Source organism: Protopterus annectens, chromosome 6.part1 (assembly GCF_019279795.1).
Source record: "Protopterus annectens isolate FY-2018-M chromosome 6.part1, PAN1.0, whole genome shotgun sequence".
NCBI classification, from domain to species: Eukaryota; Metazoa; Chordata; order Ceratodontiformes; family Protopteridae; genus Protopterus; species Protopterus annectens.
The window spans coordinates 365,074,764-365,096,702 of NC_056738.1; the positions used below are offsets into that span (position 1 = coordinate 365,074,764).

Here is a 21,939-nt window from a genome sequence, read left to right on the forward strand (position 1 = left end):
AGAGATGTGTTTCTAGGCATAGTTTATTGGTGAGGTATTCCTCAAGAAGCTTTCTTTGCCTCCCCTCTGGACAGGCTTCGGTCTGTTCCACAGTCCCAAGAGCTCTGGCTTGGAAAGTGGGCACCATGTCTTTCTCCTGGAAGGGAAAGTCCTGTATGCCTTTCTTCCTTTTCCTGTTTTTCCAAAGGTCCTTCACAAAACCAAGAACTACTCTCCAGAAATCTTGTTTGCCAACTCCCTTTTGACCCAGACAGCACTGTTTCTCCCTTTTATTCCATCTGGCCAGGGGCAGTCATCCCAACATACCTCAATGCGTGGATCTCCTCATACAGGACAGAGGGTCTCTCCTTCACCTTATCTATCCAGTGTTCAGCTAACACTTTTTTTGGTGGTAGGGTTTTGATTGCTTTCCAACATCAGTTTTCTGAGGGAGTGCTTAGGGGGGGCCTGCAGGAGGCCAATAACCCAGTACCAGAAAAATCATACGTATCCAAATGGAATAGATTTTATCTTTGGTGTCCTAAACATCTCCAAGACCCAGTTTCAGTTGGCATCTCCTTGGTTCTTTCCTACCTGTGTGAACCGCTACATGCTTGCTTGGTATGTTGTTCAGTGAAAGCTCACTTGTCAGCCATTTCTGCCTGTCTGCCACTTTCTCCTCCTTTGGCCTCTAGATTTGAGGTTAGTCAGTTTCTAAAAGGCATCCTTTGTATCAGACCCCAAGAAAGCCCATTCCTCCTTCTTGCTATCTTATTTTTGTTCTTGAAAAACTGACTTGCACTCCTTTTGAGCCTGCTGCCTCCTGATGTTTGCAACATTGCACCTGGAAGACTGTTTTTATTGGTTCCCTTAATCTCTGACAGAAGAGTATCTGAACTCCAGGCCTTGATGGACGGTCTCTCTCTGTACAAAGTCTTCTTTTATGCCTCACGGTGGTTAATGAGCTGTCCCTAATCAGTCTGTCCTGCTTCCTTCTTTTTTCCCTTTCTTCACAGTCTGCTAGTGGGAAGGTTCTTCATACCTTGGGCTTGCACAGATAGCTTGGATATTATTTAAACTAAACAAAGGCCTTTTGTAAATCTGATCAGATTTTTGTTTCTTTTCATACTTGGACATTGGATTTGGCAATTTCTAAGCAAGCTATCCCCTCCTGTATTTCCAAGGTCATTTCTTTTTTAAATTATTTTCATGGCAAACAGTTGCCTGCTTTTGTTGAGTCTCATTCTACTGGAGCAGTAGCTTCCTCGAGGGCTTTCTTCAAGGGTTTGGGCACCCAATTCCATCCTTGAAGCAGCTACTTTGGCCTTCAGTTCACATATTCACTAAACATTACAAATTGGATGTTATTTCCAGATTCAGGGCAAATTTTGCCATGGCTATCCTGCATGGGTTGGTGTGGAGGGCTCCTCTTATCCTTCCTCCTCCCTACCTTCTCAGTAGCATTTGTACTCTGTTAGAAGTGATAAGTACTGCACCAGTGATATGGAAGGACACAGTACAGTTATGTAAAATCTTACTATAACAGTAGATGTCCTTTTCACTATTGCAGTATTTGCTCCCTATCTCCTACCAACTATTCTTTTTTCACCTTTTCCATGAGTAGTATTTTCCTTCTGGATGAGAGGTGGTGGTTCTCTTCCTTCTTTCCTTTTTTCTGCATGTACATGTTTCTACTGGGATTCCTGAGGCACTTCAATTCTGGGCTGAGAGCATTCGAACATCACCTTTCATTGCCGTCGACTTTGGTTTCCTGCTCAAGGTTATGGAGAGGGCCTTCTTTTTACCTAGGGAAAGGACGTCCCCCTACCCTCCTCGTATCAGACAACTTTACCTTCTTTGGTTCTTTACTCTGAACCTTATCCTTCCATTCCACTGGGACAGCCAACCCGTTCAAGTCTCCAGTCAGTCCCTCAGGACTCCCTATTTCTTCTGATACTTCACCAGACCACCCTGTTGATGAAGTCCCTTGGAAGAGAATGTATAAAAGGTGACACCTAGATTCCCCTCGGGAATCTCTTACTGAGGACAGTGATCTTCAATGAACAGGAAGCCCCCCCATATCTCCACCTGAAGCCATCTGCTTTGGAGACATTCTAGAGCTCTTGAAACAGACAGGTTATTGGTCTTCTGATATCCTTTCCCAAGACGAGCCAGTGTTCCTAGAGGCTTTCAGGTCTGACCCAGCTACGTGTTGAGTAACTCCGCCATCCAATGAACTTATAGATCTCTCTCTTTGGCCAGGCATGGAAGGAACTGAATACTGTAGAGCCTATTCCTAAACATCCAGACAAAATTTTAGCTCCTCCCATGGTCAGGACATACTGGGGCAAGGGCTTTCCTAGTTGATGCCATGGTTGTGGTGGTGGCCACAAAAAAAAGCTTGCAGGGCTCTTCTGTATAACAGGGGGATATACAGCCTTGTACAGATTCAGTAAACAGTGTATGCTTCAGCGACCTTTCCTCTGTGGTCGTTGAACTACCTGGCACATTTTACAAGATTACAATAAGATTTGACTAAAGAACTCTCCAAACCTCTTTCTGGCTCCATGTCTGACAAGGACCAAAATAGTCTTCAAGCAGCTGGCTACCCTTCAATTGATTCTGATGTGTCCATGGGACTGATCTTCCATACAACAGAAGTGACTTCATGGGTGGCGGGTTCAGGCATAACCATTAGAAGACCTGCCTAGATGCAACTTTGTGACTTTGTAGAGCTCTTGAAGTCTTCGTTCATCAATGCCCCTTTTGATGGTTCTTCCTTATTTGGCCCTTAAAATGAAGGGCATGATCTCCAGATGTGAGCAAGAAGGAAAAGACCCGGTCTGCCATAGGGGTACATTTTTCTATCCTTCAAGTCCCTTTTCCCCGGAATCAGCAAGGAGGTAGAAAGTTGTGGTTCCGCAAATCCCAGGATCCCTTTCAAGACTTATGAGGAGATAGTTCTGTCCCAAGGGTAGAAGGAGGAACTCAAACAGAAGGCGCTGTCACTGCGGCAGAGGTGGCCTGAAGAATCAGAGCTTCCAGGGCTCCTTATCGAACAAACCATATCAGTGCTTCTGAAAAGGGGCCCGACTGCTTCCCTCTGGAAGGAGTCTGGGGACGTTTAAATCTGTACCAAATAGACTAGCTGTCCATAGCGAAAGATTCTGGACTGCAGCAAATTCTACCTAGAGGTTATATCATACCATTTTCCCAAATTTCTCCCCAGAAGAATGGGTAGAACATCAGAGATTAATGTTAAGTTGTCAATCTCGCCTTCATTCTTGCTGGAGGGAAGAGTCAGCATCCTCGAATAGAAAAGCTGATAGCAAAAGTCATACAGGAGGTCCTTACCAGCTCGAGGCAACCCTATATCCCATGATGCAAGGCGGAACTACCTCAGATCTCGTTTGCCGCTTAGCGAAAGAGGTCTCCTTTGCCAGCTGAGGTAAGTTTTTTCTTGGTAAAATAAGAAAAAGTGTAGTTAGGGGTTTATTTTCCCTTTAGTGTTAGTTTAGTCTGTACTTAGATACAGCCCACCCTATTCCCTTCCTTTTAAACCTTTTATAAAAATTTCAGTTTAAAGTTTTTAGTCAGGCCTAGTTCCCAAGTTATTCCCTTCCTGTGTGTCTGTGTAAGGATTGGATTATTGTGTTTGTTGGGACTGTTTGTGTTTCTCCTTCTAGGATGTCAAAAGAAGGCAAGGTCTCAGGCTTCCAGAAGTGTGACCAGTGCTGTCAGAAAATGTCTCTGACAGACGGTCACACTTCTTGTGTTTATTGCCTGGGGCCTTTGCACCTACACTCCTGTGCTGTGTCATGCTTTTAGCCAGAGAGTCCTGCAGGAAAGGAGGAACAAATTAATCCTCCGAGGTTTACTTAAACCTGAAGGTTCTCCCTAAGTCAGGGTCAGGAAAACCTCTTAAGCCACCGAAGGTTCAGGCTACAGTGTCCAAGCCTCCTCCGGTGGCTCGGCTCCGGGAGCCGATATCGGCTCCGGCTGGAGTCGATACTTCTGTTCGAGTAGTGGGTTCTGTGCCGCCGCCTACCCTGACTACTGTGGCCTTGTCTGCTCCGGCTGGAGCCGACGCTGTATCCAGCATCGGGCGAGAAATTCTCGCTTCCCCATCTGGAGTTCTAGGGACTTCGGCTCCGATGGCTTCCCCGTAAGAGATCTCGGTCCCCTCTCTTGTGAGTATCCATTCGGCTCGGGATCTCCTCTTTGTCGGAGCTGGAGCGATCTTCAGATCTTCCAGGCTGTCTGACCACGATTTGGAGGGTGGTAAGCAGGCTGTTGAAGTCTCAGGCACTGGCCCAAATGCTCCATAGCCCGTCTCAACAGACTTCGCTTCCATAGCCCCATTCTTGAGATTCCTCCTCCGACTCCACACCAGAGTTCGGCCGAGCTTCTTGGGACAGCGACTGTTTCAATGCCGGGCGCCGACATCCTTTCGGCTCGCTGCCTTCGGCCTCGATCTCCTCCTTGAGACCTTCCTTGAGGGATGGAGGACAGTCGCCTGGTTTCCACTGTCTGCTCGAGGGGCTAGTGGCATCGGACCCTTGTCCAACCCCGCCTCCCTCGGGCTTCGGCTTTGGTAAGCTCGGCGCCGACATCGCCTCGAGCCTTCTCTCTCCTTGGAGCCGACCATTCCTGTTTCTCGGCGAGCTGTGTTCCGGTCTCCGGGAGAGGAGCCTTTGAGGTGATGAGGAGTGTCCTGGCTTCTGAGCCTGGTCAACGGTCTATCCCTCTAGCTCCTCCCTCATCAGTGCCTGCAGATGCCTCTTGCCAGCCTCTTGCTCTCAGGCCCAGGGATCCATCGCCCCAGGTTTCCCACTGGGAATTTCCTCCTCTTCCGAGGTTTCTCCTGACCCTGCAGGGAACCCTCGGAAGAGGACGGTAAGAGGAAACACACAGACTCCCATGAGTCTACTACATCTGATACCGACTTAGATGAGTCTGAGGGTTCCCCACGGTCCCCTCTGAGGATGTCTCCTTTTCAGACATCCTTGAGCTCCTCAAACAGAGGGGAATTGCCTCCATTGACCCTCCGAGGATGAGTCTGTATACCTGGAGGCTTTGATCCCAACCCTCCACCTCCTGGGTGTCTCGCCCTTCGACCCACTCATGCAGGTAGTGGCTCGGAAGGCGGGCGGCTCCAGATTCTGTGGAACCTGTCCCCAGGAGACCATCCAAGTTCATCACGCCCCTTCGGATAAACAGTTCCTGTCCAAAGGTGTCTCTGTGGATGCTATGGTGGTGGCGCGGCCACTAAGAAGGAACTGGCGGATCCTTCAGTGCCTGTCCATCCTCCTAATAAGGATTCTAGGACCATGGACAGGTATGGAAAGCGGATGTTTTCTTCAGCGACCTTTGCTATCGTTAGCTGAATTACCTTTGTCACTTCACCAGGCTTCAGCATACGAGATATTCTCAAGGAACTGGGAGAAGTAGTCCAGGATCCTTCTGCTGCTGGGGCTCAGGAAAAGATTGCCTCACAGCTTGCTATCCTGAATTCCATATCTAACTCCTCCATGCGGCTCATATCTTATGCGGCCGATGGAGCGAGCAGCAGGGCCGCAGCACAGGTGTTGCTCTTAGACGCCAAGCCTGGATGCAGCTATGTAATTTTGCGGACCCCTTTAAGGCGTCCTTCACCAACACCCCCTTTGATGGTTCGGCGTTGTTCGGACCTCAGGTGAAGGATACTTTGACCAGATGTGAGCAGGACGGTAAAACTCTTTCTGCCGTGGGAGTCAAGTTTTCCACTCCTTCTAGACCTTATCCCAAGGGTCAGAAGGGGGGAAGATGTGATGTCGAAAAGCCCAAGGAGCTACACGGACACACGTGGTCAGTTTACCCCCAGAGGCAGAGGGGTAAACACACAGACGCCCCCCTAGAGGCAGGGGGTCCTCAGAACCAGGGCAGGGAGTCTCTTCCTGAGAAGCCCTTTCAGCATCCCTGAGGTGTTGCCCGACTGTCCACCCTTGGAGGCAGTCGGGAAGAATTTCACTGTACCCAGTAGCCTGGCAATCCCTATCCCAAGAGAAGTGGGTACAGTCAATCATATCCGAGGGTTACAAAATCCCTTCAAAGGTTTCCGTGCCCTCTACAATCCCTTCCAGACATCTCACCCGTCAAAGGGATTTGCAAGACAGGAAGTTTCAAAACTCCTGGAAAAAGAGCCATCCAGACAGTGCCGGCAGACCAAGTAGGATCGGCTTCTACTCAAGATTCTTTTGGTCCCCAAAAGGACGGGAGATTGGAGACCGACATTAGACCTAAGCAGACTAAACAAGTCTGTCAAGAAGGCAAGATTCCGGATGGTCACGCTCACGCTAATCCATTCTGCCCTTTCTGGGCAAGGACAACTGGATGTGCTCTATAGACCTTCAGGATGCACTATCACATAAAGATTCACAGACGCAGAAGGTTTCTCAGGTTTTCCGCCGGCTGGGAGCCAGTCATTACCAATTCAGAGCACTGCCCTTTGGCCTCACTTCAGCCCCAGAGTGTTCACCAAATGCATGGCAGTGGTCACAGCTCACCTGAGACGCCGAGGATTCCAGGTGTTTCCTTATTTGGACTGGCTCCTCTCCGCCACCACCAAGCATCAGCTTCTTCGGTCCAGAGACTACACCCTACAGCTTTGCAAGAAACTGGGAATTTCGCTTTCGGTAATTTCGAAAAAATCCTTCTGCTGCCTTGCCAATCTATCACTTTTATAGGCGAGAGTTGAATACCACCCAAAATGTTAGCCAGGCTAACAGATCAAAGGATTCTGGACATCCAGAAATTTGTTCAGCTTCTGTTACTAAGCAACAAGATCAAAGCCAGGTTTGTCTTGAAAGTTCTAGGCCTAATGGCTGCCATTGTTGTTCTTCCACTGGCTCGCTTCCACATGCCTCCTGCAGTGGATGTTATTCACGCAGTGGTTGTACCACAATCTGCCTATGAGACACCGAAATTTTGGTAACACAGTCGCAGGGCTCATCTACGATGGTGGATATCTTCCCTCTTCTTCATCAGGGCCGACCCTTTGCTCCCCCTCCTCCCGTTGCCACTGTCACCACGGATGCCTCCCTGATCGTGTGGGCAGGGCATTATCAGGCGAGGGTGGTCCACGGGACGGCAACCCATAGAATACCATCTGCACATAAATGTCCTGGAGATGAGAGCAGTGCTTTTAACGCTGCAAGCGCTCGGCGACTTTCTTCCCACGGGGACTATTGCAGTACAGACGGACAACATGGCCGTGGTCTGGTACATCAACAAACAGGGCGGAACCAGGTCCTCTGCCTTATGTCGAAGCTCTCAGACTTTGGGCAATGGGCGATCTCTTCTCAGCGGTTTCTGATAGCAACGAGCATCCCCGGCAGGTCCAACCTATTGGCGGACAGGCTAAGCAGATCTATTCTGATGCCTCACGAGTGGTCTCTCAATCAATCTGTAGTAGATCAGATTTTTCTGAAGTAAGGGCTTGTTGCGATCTTTTCGCTACCCCTCAAAACAGCAAGTGCCCAGATTACTTCACACTATTTCCCTTCCAGGCCAACCCTTGAGACTCTCTAACCCAAGATTGGCCTCGGGACTTCTTTATGCTTTCCTCCCTTTCCATTGATTCCACAAGTCATTCAGAAAGCCACTGCGTTTGAGAGCCAAATTGATCCTCATTGCTCCATATTGGCCTCGACAAATTTGGTTTCCGCTCTCATCGTCATCTCTCTCTGGTGCAGCCCTGGCATCTGGACCCAGTTCCGGATCTTTGATCCACCAGTCGGGTCAGCAGCACCGGCCATTCATTCTCTCAACCTCACTGCTTGGTTGCTCCACTTCCTTCCTAGCCAGGCTACCAATGATTTCTGACTCAGAGACATTTTAGTGTCTTCTTTAAAGTCGTCCACTAGAACTATTTATGCTAGCAAGTGGCGTTTTTTCAATTGGGCAAACGCCAGAAATATTGATCCTTTACCGCTCCTGTACATTCTGTTTGGATTTCCTGGATTTCCTGAGGTTTTTCATTCAGGATCCTCGCCATCTACAGTCAAAGTACAACTGGCTGCTATTTCCAAGTATCATGTTGGCTTGCATGACAATAACATCATGTCTCATAGGTTATGCAAGGCCTTTTTAAGAGGAGTTTTTTCCTAAAACCACCTGTGAAACATCCTCCTCCGCAATGGGATCTAAACTTAATGTTGGCATCCCTAATTCTACCTCCTTCGAACCGTCTGCTACGTGTTCTTTAAAGTTATTGACGTGGAAAACTATATTTTTACTGGCTGTTACTTCTGCAAGAAGAGTTTCTGAGATTCAGGCCCTGTATTCGTTCACCTTATCTGGTTTTTCATAAGGATAGGGTTTTAAGCAAGAACTAACGCTTAAGAACCTTTCTTCCCAAGGTTGTATCTCAAACCAATATTAACCAATCTATTGATCTACCAGTTTTCTTTTCCTAACTATTCCGACAGAGCTGAACAGAAGCTGCACTTTTGGATGTTCATCGTCAGCTCAGGTACTACTTGCATAGGACTAAACAAATTAGAAAATCAGACCAATTGTTTGTCTCCTATGCAGAAAACAGGTTAGGTCTTCCAGTTTCTAAAGTGACCTTATCTAGATGGTTGACTTCCACCATTTCCTATGTGTACTCTCTAAGGGGCAAACAACTATCTTCTAAGCCAAAAGCACATTCGACCAGGAGTCTATCCACTTCTGTAGCCTTTCAGGATAGACTTCCCATTGACACTATTTGTGCAGCAGCTACTTGGGCCACGCCTCATACCTTTGTGTCTCATTACAAGTTGGATTTGGCCTCCAGAGATAGGGCCAGTTTTGGTTCCACAGTTCTCAAGAGTCTGTTCCATTGAGCCACCGGGATACAGGTGCTAGGGGCGGGTCCCATCCAGCAAGAATGAAGGCGAGATTGACAACTTAACATTTAGAAGTTATGTACCTACCATAACGTTCCATGTTAGTTGTCTCTCGCCTTCTTTCTTAAGGCCCTCCCTCCTTCCCCTGGCCTGGACAGATCTTGGAGAGTTCCTATTAGATTGCTTCCTCTGGAGCATTGTTATGAGGACTTCTTTTAGGAACCATGGTTCCTAATTATGTTAGGATAGTCTTTAGCAGGGTCAGTTAGCTGCCAAACGAGATCTGAGGTAGTTCCGCCTTGCATCATGGGATATAGGGTTGCCTCGAGCTGGTAAAAGGAGTTCTCGAGCTAAAGTAGTGCGAGCCGAGGATCGGCTCCGAACCCATCCAGCAAGAAAGAAGGCGAGAGAAGACAACTAACATGGAACGTTATGGTAGGTACATAACTTCTAATTTTCAATCAGAGGGAAGAGTCAGCATTAGAAATAGAAAAGCTGATAGAAAAAAGTCATACAGGAGGTCCTCCCCAGACTACAAAACGATCCGGGACCTATTCAGTATTCTTCTTGGTGCCAAAGAAGACAGTGGACTTGAGATCCATGCTGGATCTCCACAAAATAAACCAGTTTGTACAATACTCAATGTTCCGGATGGTCATGGTTCAGTCCATTTTGCCTCTGTTGCGAAAGGACTATTGGATGTGCTGAATACATCTTCAAGATGCGTACCATCACATCAAAATGAGCAGGCGCTCCAGAAGACATCTGTGCTTCTGTTTGGGAACCAGTCATTACCATTTCAGAGAACTGCATTTGGGTCTCTCCACCACCCCCAGGGTGTTCACCAAAGACGTGGTGGTGGTAGCATCTCACTTGAGACTGCTGGGATTCAGTGTGTTTCCATATCTAAATTGACTGGCTCTTAACTGCCCCATCCAGGCATCTACTCCTACAGGCAAGGGGCTACTTGTTCCAGTTGTGAATCCATGTAGGCATACAGTCAGTTGCAGCAAATCACAGCTGACAACTACACAGAGTCTGAAGTTCATAGGTGCTTGTTTGGACACAGATATTTCTTCTTCCAGCTTGAATCCAGATACTCAGATCCCAGATCAAGAAAATAATACAACATGGCCACAGTGGTGCAGCTATTAGCGTTGTTGCCTCACAGCAAGAGATCCTCCAATTCGATTCTCAGCTGGGTGCCTTCTGTGTGGGGTCTGCATGTCTTCCCTGCGATCACTTGGGTTTCCTCCGGGTTCCTTCCACATTCCAAAGGCGTGCAGTAGATGGATTGAACTCTCTAAATTGGCCATAGATGAGAAAGTGTGTGCGAGTGAGTGATATGAATGAACTACTGAGGCAGGGCTAGTCACCCAGTGGTGTAAACCTTGGCTCAAGATGATTGTCACTGCTGAAGTTGACACTCCGACCCCATGTGCAAAATGGGAAAAGGGATTGAGGATGGATGGATGGATTCTTCTTTTCCAGAATGACTAGTTTTACAAGCCTTGGGATCCATGGCAGCTGTCACTCTCATTCCTCTAACCAGGTTTCACAAGCAAATTCTTCAATGGATGCTATCAGTCCAATGGTCCGTTTTTCAACATCCTTTAATCACTCCAGTCAAGATTACACAAGTGTGGAACAGGTATCATCATTGGTGGATTCATTCAAACGAAACTCTTCAAAGGCCGTCCATTTGTTCTTCCCCTGCCCACGGCCATGGTGCCTACAGACTCCTCCCTTCTGGGGGGGGGTATTATTTGGAAAGGACAGTTCAAGGTACTTGGTCCCCTGAAGAGGCCAAGACTCATATCAGTGTCCTGGAAATGAGAGCAGTCATTCTAGTGTTGCAGGCCTTTCAAGATGTACTCCCTTTTGAGACTATTGCTTATTCAGACTGACAATATGTCTGTGGTCTAGTACATCAACAAACAGGAGGAACCAAGTCTTATCCGCTTTGTTGAGAAACAGTGTGAGGCAGTGGGCAATCTCTTCCAGTTGTTTTCTAATAGCAACGTACATCCTGGGGAATACCAACATGATTGTGGACAAACTAAGCAGGTCAATTCTAATTCCTTCTGAATGATCTTCAGTGTCATAGTAGCGGAAAGAATTTTCTGTCAGAGGCAAGCCATGCTGCAACTATTCCTGTCTCCTCTCAGCAACAAGTACAGCAGGTTCTTTGCCCTGATCCCTCCAACAGAGGAGTCACCAAGAGATGCTCTTGTCTACAATTGGCCCTCCAGTCATCTTTATGCTTACCCACCATTACTTCTTATTCCCAAAGTCCTACAGAAAGCATGCCGGTTGAAGAATAGTTATCCTCAGTGCCTTCTTTTGGCATTGTCTGATTTGATTCCCCTTTCTCTGACCTCACCTTCTGCATCCGCCATGGGTACTGGTTCCCACTCCAGACCGTTTTTCTCACCTGACAGGTATGACTCATCCGGACATAACTGGCCTCAAGCTGACCCCATAGTTCCTCTAGTTCCACTAAATGGTAGACAGCCCAAGCTCTCTTCCCCAGTCCGTCTCAAAAGCTTCTATTAGAAAAATTTACAAAAGTAAACAGAAGAGGATTGTATGCTGGGCCCTTAACAGGGATCTGGACCACCTTTCTACCCCTGTACCAGTTATACTTGACTTTTTCAGTGAAGGGGCAAGCTTTTCTACTATTAAGGTCCAGTTGGCTGCTATTTCAAATGTCCACCTAGGTGAAAATAACTCAATTTTAGCTTCAGTTCAGGAATAACCAACAAAAACTTTTTTTGCAAGCTAGATATTGATGTATGCCTGTATAGGGTGTTGTATTCTCCCTGTCTTTTAATAGAGTAAATATGGTTTCAAAATCCATATAACTTTTTCTTCCCTGTCTTCTCAACATAAAATTCTAAATGGGTATGGTAACTAGCAACGTATAGTGCACTACTTGCAATATATGTGTCTATCATTAGCTCCTTATAATCTCCGCAGTCATGGTGTCAATAAAATAAGTATTGTTTGCCAAATATTTAATCATTTTGCATGTGGCACATCTATATGAACCTTTTGATCGTACTGTCATCCAACTTTTCATCTGACCATTTCTCCCTTTTTGTAATATTTTTTTTTAAAAGTGTGCTCCTTCTCAGTTTAAAAAAAAAACCTCTGGGACTGGAATACACTATTTCCAGTTCCTACTAATATTAAGTCTACCTGCATTGACTGTAAATTTAGTTCCCATTCTCATGTTACTATGTATAGTACTTTTACCAGTCTACTCTTATTTTATTAATTTCTTGTGTGTGCAGGTGTGTTATTTAGTTCATAATATCGACAACTCAAAATATTGAAATGCTTTTAATGCAGGGAAGCAAGCATTCTGTGGATGGATATCCCACCAACTCTTTTACCTGTCCTGTCAGCATATAGCGTACTGTAGCCTAAATGCAATATTCCCCACCCCAACCCCAATCCCAGGTTTTAGTTTGTTATAGAGAGGATCTATGGGAAATGGTCAAAAAAACATGCATGTAGGTCTGTTAGTTTATTGTGCATACTTGACTGATACTGAGAGGTTTTAGAGGAGCTTTGCTGTGTGGTTTGGAACGTGAGCAGGTTAACTTTTTTCTTGAACCAGGGTTAGAGGGGAATGTTCCCACATAGAAGTATAGTGCATGTTAGGATGTGGAGGTTAGGTTAAGCATTTGTATTTGGCTCATGGTAGTATGGGTTGTGTGTGACATAATCTTGAGAAGGTGAATATTGCTGTAGCTGTGTAGGGTGGGGAAAATTGTTACTGTGTAGTCCTAGGTGCTTTGTATAACTGTAAAGGAATAAAGTAGATAAGAGGAAGTTGGGATGAAGTAGTTGTAAAATGTTAAGTATGAAAAAATAGTATGGCAGCAAACAATAAATTAAAGATTAACAAATTTATTTGCAGTTATTGAAAAAGTTTGATGTAATATATGGTGGTGCATGTTTGTGTGCTACAGTGGTTGGATGTTCTAGTATGCTTATCTTGTATGTTGTTGGGGTTAGAGAATACGAAGAGTGTTGTAGTCTGAAGTGGTTTTGTAACTTTGAGTGGGGCAAAATTAGTTCATAGAGGAACAGCCGAAAAAAGAATAGGGTGGGGATGGTTTACAATAAAAATTTGACTGGGGGGGTTGGGAAGGGGAATTTGGGGTGGCAGGGGGAGCAAAGCAGATTTCACCTCCATTATTAGTAGGAGTTGGTCACTCTGCACAAGCACAGAACCTTTGTTTTGTGATTCAGAATCCGGTAAGTAAAGCAATTTTGAGTTGTGTAGCACAAAAATGTTTCCAGCAGCAAATGTTGCTTTCCTCAGAAGTTGGTGAAACTGGAATTGAGCATATAGAGGGAGATGGCAAACACCACACACACACACACACACACACACACACACACACACACACACACACACACACACACACACACAAATAAAAAAATAGCCCTATGGTGCAGAACTCAGCAAATGTAAATTGGAAATTAGGGTGGTGGGGATGAATCAGCATTAACAGAACACCTCCGTACCCTGCAACTGGGGTGCAATGTTTAACAGATGTTTCCCAATAAAGGGAAATGAAAGCAGTTAACTTAAAAATGTGGCAGATAAGCTTGCTTGTGTCTCAGATCTTTAGTAATATGCCATTTACCTAAATGTTTTCTCGGAGATGAGATTTCCCCTTTCAGCTGTGCAGCACAGCGGCTAATATTTGAGATAAGTAGCTACACTCTGCTACAGTGAGAAACTGCTGATGGGCTTTAGTTTCTTTAATATTGTACATTAGCAGCCCTACATGTTTTCTTAAGAGATGGGGATTCTTTTTTTAGCTGGGGACAACAGAGATGTTTATAGGACTTCTGTGGAAAAAAATATACACTTGTTCGTATAAATTTACGCTAAAAATGCTTACTTTACAAGGCTTAAGCAAAAGACCTTACATCTGGTTTTGTCTTTGCTACTTACTGAAGGTAGCTCTGACTTTTATGACTATTTAATGGATGCATCAGAAAGTCGGGCAAGATTTAACGGGCATCAACTCACTAATGTAGGAGGCTGCTCAAATCCCGCACACACACACATTCCGCCCACCCCATCCCTTTGCAGTCCCTACAGAGAGTTATTTTCTGCTCCTAGCTTTGTCAAAAGTTCGCAAACACACAAAAAATAGAAACCACACACTAATAATAATCCTGGGACATTTGACTGCAGTATATTCCCATGACAGAATGTTTGTTTTTATTATATCCAGTTAAGCCATGCTGTCTTTAAACGTTTTTGTTTTACAGCTGTGTACAAATTCAGAAAAAGAAAATGCAGAAGGGATAGCCTCTCATTCATTGAGTGCACGGAACAGTGACAGCTCAGCTCCCTGCCCACCGAATTCAACTCTGAAATCTCAAATTTCAAGCCCAGAAGCAGTGGAAAAGGCTGTTTTGTCTCCAGTCCTTAACACTAGCAACTTGGAACAGCCTGATAACAGAGACCACATTATGTCAAAGAAGGTGCGCAGGTCATACACTCGTCTGGAGATGTCGCTTGTCCGCAGCCCACTAAGCTACAGGGGTTCATTTTCCCAGAATGATGCATCTGATTCTTCTACTCCTAATAACTCCCATTACAGAAGACTGTCTTTGTTTGGTTTTGAGAAGTTGTTGACACCTGAAGTATTGGATGAAGATACTCCTGTGAAATCTGTGAAATCTAATGCCATAGAAGAGAGGCAATCTGGGACAGGACAGGAATATTTGTCAGATTCTTTGCCAAAAGATGTGGATGGGTGCATTCCAGGAGTTGTTGTTGCAAAAGAGAAGAAAAAGAAACGAAAGGTTCTCCAGATTGCTGTAAGTGCTATTTTATATATATATAGTTCCACAGCTTTCAGAATTCATTGTTGCCTTATCTGCATGCAGGTGAGCAAGTGGTTTGCATATGTTCAGTGAATTCAGCATCAGCTTGTAAGTTATGGAATAGCTAGCTTTCAAAATTCATTGTTGCCTTATCTGCATGCAGGTGAGCAAGTGGTTTGCATATGTTCAGTGAATTCAGCATCAGCTTGTAACTGATTTTAGCACTATAACTTTCTAATCCATAAGTAATGGTACATTTACTTTAGCAGTAAAGTTGTGAACTGTCATTTGTTATGCTGGTGATACGAGACAGCAAAAACATCTTCCAATCATTATTCTTTCAACAGATACATACGTCCTACCCCAGGCAGATATCAGAAAGGTCACAGTAGTGTAGTGTAGTGATGAATAAGTACTTCTGTCAGAAGAGGATATCTAATCCTGTGTGTGCTTGGCTTCTGAAATCATTCTTTTCTATATGCAGCAATGTGGCCAGCTTTCTTGGACCCAAGGCTTAAAACTGCAGCTGAAGTAATAGTCTGTGATGGTTGATGTTCTTTGTGTTTCACTGTTGCCATCCTGACTGTTGGGATTTCCTGCCATGAAAGCCCTTGGCTGACCTGAAAAATTTTTCGCCTCCCAGGCTGGTGGCGGATGCCCCTTATCAATGTTTGTATGCTCATATTTAAAAGGAACTATCCTGCGCCGTCAGTTGTTGTTTTTGTGGTAGGTTTAATGTTAGAATGATTAGGCATAGGGCCAAATTCTTAGCTCGTTTTCTAAGACTAGAATCAGTTGAACTGCATCTGCCAGTCGTTCTTGATCTTGAGCTGTAAAAATGCAAAAAGTGAATAAGCATAAGCCTAAGTCTGATGACAGTCACTCCCCAGCTTGACTGTCTTGCTAGACTGGTAATTCTTGAAGGTGAGGCAACTTCACAACCCTCTTTGACATTTGAAACTGTGATCAGGCCTCTGTCGAGACCCATTTTGAGTCCAACATGCTTTTGCTTCCTTCATCCTCCTCTGCTGATGTCTTCAGCTCATCGGTTGGGTCTCAGGTTGCCTTGCAGGCCATGGCTTCTGATGAGTGCTCACTACCTGGTGATTCTTCAAGGCTTACGTCTACACCGGTGTATAAGAAAGGCAGTGTGGCAGGGCCTCCGAGCTCCCAGTTTCTGAGGTCCCAACAGGGTTTGATTAACCTGGCTGAGGACTTAACATTATAGGGACCAGACAGACCACAAGGGAAGCTACCCCAGGAAAAAGGGAAAGGGATGCCTATTCTGATCTTGACACAGAAGCCTTACTTTCTGAGGGGTATTCAGACTTGGAGGAATCTGTCTCAGAGAAAGGACAGTCTTACACAGAAGAGCAAACTTTTGGGGAGACCCTTCATGCAATGAGGCAGCATTTTCAGTGGGATGCATAAGATTTACCTCCAGGCCAAGAAGAGAGTTAGGGAGTTTTTGGACCTCCCTGAACAAAAACCTTTAGCTGTCTTTCCCATTTTGGAAATAGTAGAGTATGTTTTTCAGGATGCCTCCATGAATCCTGATTCACTGCCTCCTGCCCCCTAGCAAACCAGACAGATTTTATAGGGTATAAGGCACCCATAAAAACCTGTTTAAGAACGCTTAGCTGACCCAGAAATATTTACTCCAGGGCCTAGGGCCAGTGTCTCCAAGAATCCCCTGCCCACGGACAAGGAGAGTAGGGCCCTGAACAGGTTCAGAAAAAGGTATACACCTCCTCCACTTTGTCTGTGAGGGCCATCAGCTGTCAGCTTCATATGATCAAATATCAGTAGACCATCCTGGATCAATTCAAACAGAAATTTTCGGCCATGGAAAATAAAAACCTTTTTCGGGAACTTTTGGACTTGTCACTCCAGTTTCCAGGTGGCTAAACACACACTATATTGTGGCTATGATGCCATGGAGGCATCCAGCAGGGCAGCTGTCACTGGTTCAGTGATTAGAACACATACCTGACTTAGGGAGCAATCTCTTCCTGAACATGTAATGGCAAAACGTTTGGATGCTCCCCTTGATGAAGGCAAACTTTTTGGACTAAAAGCTGAAGCAGTCTTCCAAAAGATGGAAGACAGGGCAAAGTCTATGCAGACAATTCAGGACTTCCTGCAAGTGCAACCACCTAGATTCCGAAGGAACTTTCCAGCTAAGCATTGGTCCTTTCCTACCCAGAGTAGGAGTAAATGGAAGCCCTAAAAGGGTCAACTTCCAGGCAATGGCATCAACAACAAAGATCAAGGCAGTGGACCTCTGAAACACCCAAGCAAGGTAGAAATAGGTCACAATCACCGGCCTGCAGCCAGAGAACAATTTACACTCTCCTTCCACTCCACAACACAAAATAGGAGGAAGACTGACTCGCTTCCTCCAAAACTAGACCCACATTACTTCAGATCAGTAGGTTTTGAACATTATCGCAAATGGTTGCAAACTTACTTTCAAAGAGCCTTTAATATACTCAGGTTTCCCAGATGTACCCCCAAATCAAAAAACTCAGGCTCTCAAACAGATTCTGTGTTAACAGGGAGCGGTGGAACCAGTACCAGAGGAACAAAAAGGCTTTTACTCACGGTTGTTCCTAGTCCCAAGGAAAGAGGGGTCTTGGCGCCCCATTCTGGACCTGTCCAGCTTAAACCATCCTGATACTTCAGAAATTACTGCCCATGATAACTCCATAGGCCTTCATGGTCTCTATAGACCTAAAGGATGCTTACTTACACATTCCTATTCAAAAGTCGCACAGAAGCTTTCTTCGCTTTAGAGCAAGCTCCTGTCACTATCCGTTTTCAGGACTGCCCTTTGGGTTGTCTACTGCACCGAGGGTTAAAGTGCTTGGTACCAGTCATTGCTTCCTGCAGAACCAAATGGGTCCAGATTTTTATTTTCACACATATATTATATCTTCCCAGTTTTTACTTCAGAACATTCTACTATTTATATTATTTATTTATTTATTCATTTGTTTACTGTTCACGACAATGTAAACACGCATGAAATTCATATAAAACTAATTCATTAGTTAGTACGATGTACATGGTAATTCTTTTAACCCTGCATTATATTAATATTTGAATGGCATGTAGTTTATTTATTTATTTATTTATTGGTCGAGGGTTGGGTATATTTCATATACACCATGTAATTAATGTTATGTATCACAACAGACACAGGGTGTATGTGCATCCCCTCATATATATATATACATATATATATATATATGTATATACATATATCTATCCTTTTATATTTATTTGTAAGGTATAATATAACGTTTTACTATATACATATATATATGCATTTTTTATTGGTGGGGTCATATTTACTTATTTATGTATTTATTTATTTATTTAATCATGTGTTTATTTACTCAATTTAACTTAACCGGATTGGTACAAATACAGGGCATATATCCTTGTACTTTTGGTTTAAGTGATGAATGAAATAATTAACTAATTGCTGTTTTCACATGAAGTTCATTGGTCGACAAGGCTCAATCAGTTCCCTGTGTAGTTGTATATAAAGAGTTTGAATGTAGTAAGATGTGTTCTGATGAAGTTCGTTTAACGGACGAAACCTAGGTCGACGTTTTGTTTTATTCTGTTTTATGTTATCTAATAAAGCTATTGGAACGTTTATGGGCCTTGGATTCCTTTGGTGATCTGCAGTTTCGTTGTACTCCACAGTGGCTCCACTTTGATTGGGGCACCTTTTCCAGTGGTTATTCTTCATGGTCTCTATAGACCTAAAGGATGCTTACTTACACATTCCTATTCAAAAGTCGCACAGAAGCTTTCTTCGCTTTAGAGCAAGCTCCTGTCACTATCCGTTTTCAGGACTGCCCTTTGGGTTGTCTACTGCACCGAGGGTTAAAGTGCTTGGTACCAGTCATTGCTTCCTGCAGAACCAAATGGGTCCAGATTTACCCTTACCTGGACAATTGCCTAATAAGGTGCAGAGGTTCCAAAGATCAACAAAGATCTGAAGTTCACTCAAGACGTCCTAACTTCTCTGGGGTTCACTCTACCCCTCAACAAATCCAGCTTGGTCCCATCCAGACAGTCTTCCTGGAGGAAGTCCTGGACTCCTCCCTTCAGAGGACCTTCATCCCTGCAGACAAGGTCACCCATTTAACAAATTACTGCTTACAGATACAGGAAAGCCAAAGCATCAGAGCCAGAGAGTTCTTCAGAGCACTGGGGTATATGGCATCATGTATCCTCACAGTACCCCTAGCTAGGCTACACATGAAGAAGCTGCGGTGGTACCTGATGTGTGTGGTACCAGAGCTGTCAGTCCATGGGTGCCCAAATATCCTTGATACCTTCCCTCAAGCAAGAATTCCTATGGTGGGTACAGGCTTGTACCCAAAATCAGGGCGTACCCATCAGATTCTCACCCCAGGGCCAAACCTTCACTGCAGATGCCTCTGAGATGGCGTGGGGGTGGGGGACTTGTACCGCAAATCTCCAAACCCAAGGGCTGTGGCCCACTCAGCACAGGAGGAGGCACATAAATTGGAAGGAACTTATGGCAGTACAAAATGGTTTACTGGCTTTTAAGGACAAATGGAACCCAGGGGTCCTAGTGGTTCAGACAGACAGTACCACAGTCATGTGGTACATAGGCAGGGAGGCACTCATTCCTACCCCTTGTGGTCAGCTAGCTGTGCAAATATGGGAGACAGCACAGTCACTAGGACTGCACCTCATGGCACAATACCTGCCGGACAAAAAGAATATTTTGCAGATCACCTCATCAGGAACCTAATGGACCTCACAAATGGTATCTCCATCTGGAAGTATTCCTTACCATAACACTGGAATTGGAGGGTACCACAGGTGGACATATTTGTCAGCAAGGGCAATGCTCACCTGAAGAATGCCTTCTTCCCCCCCTTGGACACGCTTCTTCATTTACGTCTCCCTCCCATTACCCCTGTTGCATATAGTACTTCTGAAGATCAGAGAGGAGAGCCCAAAGGCCATACTGACAGCCCCGGACTAGCGCAGGCAGCATTGGTTCCCCCTGTTCCTCGAGCTCATCAGTCAAAAGCCTTTCATGGTACCACAGAGGGTGGATTAACTCACCCAAAACAAGGGAAGGATTGTGCACCCCAACCTTCAGACTTTTAGCCTGGTTTATTCCATAGCACCCTACTGCACCTCCAACTGAAATCAACAAGTACAAAACATTTTAAATGAGTCTAGAAGGTCTAGCACCAGAAAATCTTACTCAGCCAAATGGAAAAGATTCTCTGTTTGGTGCCAGATGGACCATCTTCAGCCTAACACTGCCTAACATTACTAATATCCTGGAGTACCTGGCCAACCTAATGGAAAAAGGCCTCTCTTACTCTCCATCAAGATACATGCCTCCGCCATCTCTGCCCACATCCCTAGTCACTCTCCAATCTGTTCTTCCCCTTGCTAAAATTATTTCTTGAAGTTATTCACATTAGCCCAACCCCTCCTTGAAACCTCAGCTTTGTCCTGGAAAAGCTAACCTTGCCCCCTTTCGAGCCTGTGGCCAATATCACCTTAACTCATTCACTCCGGAGCAGCTCAGAAAATGCTGCCTGCTTACTTCCACCATGGGAACAACAGTGCAGCCTGAGGTCATTTTCAGATAATCCATTTGTGATACCATACAGAAAACAAATGTTCATAACTCTCTAACCATAATAACTCAACTAAAAATGTAAATGCGAAAGTTATTCAGCAGACACTGACGTTTCCATCAGTGTAAATATTGATAGTGTGTATCCAAGTCATTTATAAATACTTGCCAAGGAATGCTGATACTGTGCATATGTTTTACCTTTTTGGTAAAACAAATCGCAATATCTTGGTGAATATACCACGTAGACCCATACAATTTGTAATTGATTTGTTTGTGTCAGCTTTAAAATGATACCTTAACCATTACTGTGTGGTGCTCCTTTATGGAGATATTCTCAGAAATATGATTAATACTATTTCTCATAATTGATAAAGCATAATATCTCATCACCTGCAACAGACAGAGACTACATATCAGTGTACAAGTTGTGTGTCTCAATGTCAGCTTCAAAATGATGCATCATTTGTCGTCACCATGCTCCCTTGTAAAGATATGGGCATAATGATGAGACATATTGCAAATGTATAATTTTCATAATCATACAAGACTAATCAAACTGATATCAGTACATGTGTATAGCATAAAGATGTTCATGTTTCACTGTTGCAGTTATTACAATTGGGTTATCCTGCTGGCAGGCTACCCGCAGTCGGTGGTTATCCTGCTGGCAGGCTACCCGCAGTCGGCCTGTGTTCCAAAGTCTAGGTCTGGTGTCGGTTGCTGTCGCCTCCTCCCTGACGTCAGTGCGCCAAGGGTATAAAAGATGCAGCCGACGCCATTTTCTTCAGTCTTTCTTGCCGCGTGGTGCCCAAAGCAAAAGCAGTTCGCAAGTACCGGTCGGCCGACTCCTGAGATTTTCAAATTCGAATTTCAGATCCAAAGTCTTCATTAAAGCTAAGTACCCCGTTGGGAAAACTTTTTTCATGCTCCAGACCGATGTCAGAAAAAGTTAATTGTATTTCTTGTGGGAAGCAAATACCTCATAAGGATTTTCATTCTTACTGTATTCCTTGCCTAGGCCCTGAGCACGACGTTGCTAGTTGTCGGTTTTGTGCTAGATTTAACCAACGCACTATTAAGCATTGGTACGATTTTGCATTTCATTATTTTGGCAGAAGATTTAACTATATAATGCCGTCGGAGCAACCGGCTACCGGAGTTTATAAAAAGCGCAAAGAAAAGGACAGGCACCCGAGGTCCAAAACAGACAACGAGGCTTCTGCTAGGCCTTTTGCCGGTTCTCAGTGAGGCGCTTTTGCAGCCCCTGATGCCCGCTACCTCAGAGCCACAGGCCGCTTCCAACTCCCACGTGGAGCCGACTAGGCCGCTGGAAACTCGGGTATTGGACACTCTGATACTATTCCCTCAGATGGGTCCAGAGCCGCTGAGCAGGCATCGACTTCTTGGGGTGTTTTCAGGCCTACACAGTTATATGTAATACCAACTTCAGCTTCAAAGGCAAAGTCTAAAGCAGCTCTAAAGACAAAGAAACAAGTACAGCATTATCCTGGACAGGCCTCCATGCCTAAAAAACAGATGCTTAAAATGGCCGAAAACCTAATTACTTTGATCAGG

The 21,939-nt window shown here is 44.9% G+C and overlaps 1 protein-coding gene across 1 annotated transcript in view; it reads left to right on the plus strand.

Moving 5' to 3' along the window:
- CDCA5 (cell division cycle associated 5) overlaps nucleotides 1–21,939 on the plus strand; it is a gene marked incomplete in the record, with an annotated part of 643,625 nt that overhangs the window by 487,305 nt on the left and 134,381 nt on the right. The window contains 1 exon segment of the mRNA XM_044075780.1: nucleotides 14,151–14,705. Coding sequence (XP_043931715.1) covers nucleotides 14,151–14,705 — 555 coding nt within the window.